The sequence below is a fragment of the Micropterus dolomieu genome, unplaced genomic scaffold, assembly GCF_021292245.1.
Source record: "Micropterus dolomieu isolate WLL.071019.BEF.003 ecotype Adirondacks unplaced genomic scaffold, ASM2129224v1 contig_13520, whole genome shotgun sequence".
NCBI classification, from domain to species: domain Eukaryota; kingdom Metazoa; phylum Chordata; class Actinopteri; order Centrarchiformes; family Centrarchidae; genus Micropterus; species Micropterus dolomieu.
The window spans coordinates 1-3193 of record NW_025742506.1 but is presented as its reverse complement, the minus strand read 5'-3'; the positions used below and the strand labels follow the sequence as shown (position 1 = coordinate 3193).

Below are 3193 nucleotides of genomic sequence, written 5' to 3'. Positions count from 1 at the left end.
AGGTGAGTTTGTGGAGGTCAGTGTGTCTGTGTGCCATGTTGTAGCTGCAGTTTATTCCATGTTGATTCTGAGAGTCAAACATGAGGAATATAGAAGATATAGAAGAGTAAATGGAGGCTGTTCCACTGTTCACTCATTTCCTGACTAATCTCCACTTTGATCTTCAGGGTCCAACAGCGGAGACGTCGAGGAGGGAAACTACAGACTTTACTACGGACTGGGAGCAGCTTTTGTTCTGGTTTGTTTAGCTGCTGTTGGATTGGCTGTTGGCTTGAAATATAAAAGTCATAAGAACAAGAAACCAGAACAGTCTGCTGCTGATGAAGCAGGGAGCGATCAGCTCATCTGACATGTCACAGATCTCTTTCCACCCCGTATCATATATTCAACATGATTTTGTTGAAGTGTGAATGTGTAAATCTGCAGTTTAAGGCTCTCCACCATGAGGGTCTGCTTCATCAGCTCAAACAAATTTCCCCCTTCAAAGATTGCTACCTTACTGTGGTGGGCCTCTTGACCCTGGCAGTTTTTCTATCAGCACAACTTTTAGTCAGGTCTCCCATGAATTGGTCTCATGGACGGGTCAGACTAAATGCAATCCAATCAAAATATCCACACCAGGGATGGAAAAATACGACAAAATTCTACTTAAGTAAAGTAAACTGTCTTGAATTACATAAGCTGCACTCAGATACAAGTAAAAACTAGTTAAATGTGCTGATTATGATGATCATGATGATATTATATTAAATTAAAGAAGCTTCAGGCTCCAAAATAAAGTGCATTAACTTGTCAGTGTTCACAGTGGAACATTTATTTTCTATAGACGCACTCTGCAGCCTGTTCATCCCACTAATGATCAGTTATAAATATCCAACCAGCTTCCTCTGTAGCCTCGCTGGAATTAACCAGAAAAGAGACAAAACTCTGACGATCAAACAAAAATGTCTGACAGTAAATAGAAAGAGCTGTGGACACTGCAGCAGGTGCAACACGCTTCATTAAGCTACATTTAATAAGCTGCTACTTAAACAGCAGAATAAAGCATCAATAAGGCAGCACAGAGATCTAGAGACAATATAAACTCCACAGCAGCTGCAGCAGATAAAAATACTGAGGTACAAGTAAAATATCTTTTAAAAACAATCAGACTATAAAAGTACTTTGTTACAGTAAGGAGAGTAAATGTAGCTGGTTGTTTGCAGCCTCTGCACTGCTGTATCACAGGGAGCTTCATGAACAGATTAACCAGCTTTAAACAGAAACACAGCTTCTGATGTCTGAAATGCCAGCAGACAGAGCGCAAACCAAACCTGTTGAAACCAGGTGGAAAGAGGTCTGTGTGTCTCAGATCACAGCTAATCATACATTGAATCTGTATTGTGAATATTGTGAATATTATATTATATTTTCCTTTGTAATTTGATGGTGCCTTATACAAAACCTGTGGTGTCTGAATATATTTAGATGTTTTAAGCTAATGATATTAAAATAATGTAGCCTTTCTATCTACAAAGTAGAGTTACATGATCTGTACAGACGGACATGAAGTCATAAAATAACATGAATAATGCAAAAAGCATGCGTGATGTGTTAAATAAAATGAGGTAGGGACTAGATAAACATTTCTGAATGAATAACTTGCACTCTGCACAAAACGATACTTTTTACTGTTTTAACTGTTTTTATGTACATGTGTATGTATATATTTTGCAAAACAAATGAAAAAGACTACACCTGTGGTCAAAGCACTTGATATAACTCAGTAAGTCTGTCTGTACAGAGTTTACTGATTAAGAAATAAAATGGAATTAAATGATATATACAGAAAGACATGGTTATGAAATAATGTGAATTATAAAAAAATGTTAGATAAAACAAGGTATGGAATTTAAACACATTTCTGAATAAAAACAAGTTCAGTAACAGCTGACTGATATTCAATTTGATTCAAATTTGCTTTATTGGCATGAATGTCAAACAATAATATTGCCAAAGCTTAAAAGATAATACAAAATAACAATTCTTTTCAAATTAATAAATTAAATTAAATTAAAAATATTAAAATAAAATAAATAAAACAGTAATCGTGTGTGTGTGCTCATTGGTCAGCAGTATGTAGAAGTAAAAGGGCTCTGAGCTGATCTCTCAACACAGACTCTCTCCCAACTCATCACATATGGACGCTTGGACCACTTGGCACCACTTTTTACCACCCTGGGTACCCGCCCTTTTTATTGTGTTCCTTACGTGACTTGACTTATGTAGGTTCAACATAACAAACAAAACTTACGTAACTTAAATAAACACAATCAATGTTTTTGTTTCACACACCAGTCTCCTGGGTGTGAGTCCCATCCCCCCTGAATCACCTTCTTAAGCTTGATTTATACTCCTGCGTAGGGTCACCTGTTCAGCAGCGTATTTTAGAAATGAATCCACTTTACAGGAACAATAATTAACCTGAGGAGTCAAGAACCAGACAAACTGGAAACACTGCCGTGGATAAGAGACATGCCTTTGGTGTGTGAGACCCAGGTTCAATCCCCCACTGTGACACATCCACCAATGTGTCCCTGAGCAAGACACTTAACCCCTCGTTGCTCCAGAGGCGAGTGACCTCTGACATGTATAGCAACTGTAGTTCGCTTTGGATAAAAGCGTCAGCTAGAATGAATAAATGTAAATCCCTCTTAGACCAGAGGATGCTGCATCATATTGGCTATTAAAAAAATAATAAAAAACAAAGCAGGTCCATCCATTTTCATAACAGCATCAATGAGGATGATTTTTACGAAGCATATAACGTTTTTTAACGATACTGTCTGAGATAAAAAAAAATTTAAGCAAGTCTCTCGACTTTTGAACTAACGTTACTGTTTTGCACATGGATTTATAAGAGAAGTATTCAATGCTTTAAAAAAAACACAATCTCTTTATTAACGCCTCTCTCTCCTGCTGAGTGGATGCTTCACTAACAGTAAAGTTAGCTGCCGGAGTTTCTCTCTACAGGCTATTTTTGCTTTAGCAGATGCTTCGATACAAAATAGTTTGCGGTTGAAAGCTTTTTGCTGGTCTCACAACGTTTACGGAAGACCATGTTCTTTGCATCTCTGAGTGTGACACAGCTACGTCAGGCCACATGGCAGCACTTACCTCCATGGTTGGATCAGCAATAGACTTGATGCAATTT

General features: G+C 37.6%; 1 protein-coding gene across 2 annotated transcripts in view; it reads left to right on the top strand.

Moving 5' to 3' along the window:
• The window catches only part of LOC123966486 (butyrophilin subfamily 2 member A2-like), a 6114-nt gene extending 4170 nt beyond the window's left edge, over positions 1–1944 (top strand). Inside the window, exons 3-4 of one of the 2 annotated variants that reach the window (XR_006823995.1) lie at positions 168–842; positions 1039–1944. Coding sequence is in view for 1 of the 2 variants with exons in the window: in XM_046042641.1 (XP_045898597.1) it covers positions 168–349 (182 nt within the window). In the remaining variant the exon portion in view is untranslated. Of the gene's footprint in view, positions 1–167 lie in introns of both variants that reach the window. The other variant, XM_046042641.1, reaches the window with a different exon arrangement.
• The last annotated feature ends 1249 nt before the right edge of the window (positions 1945–3193 follow it).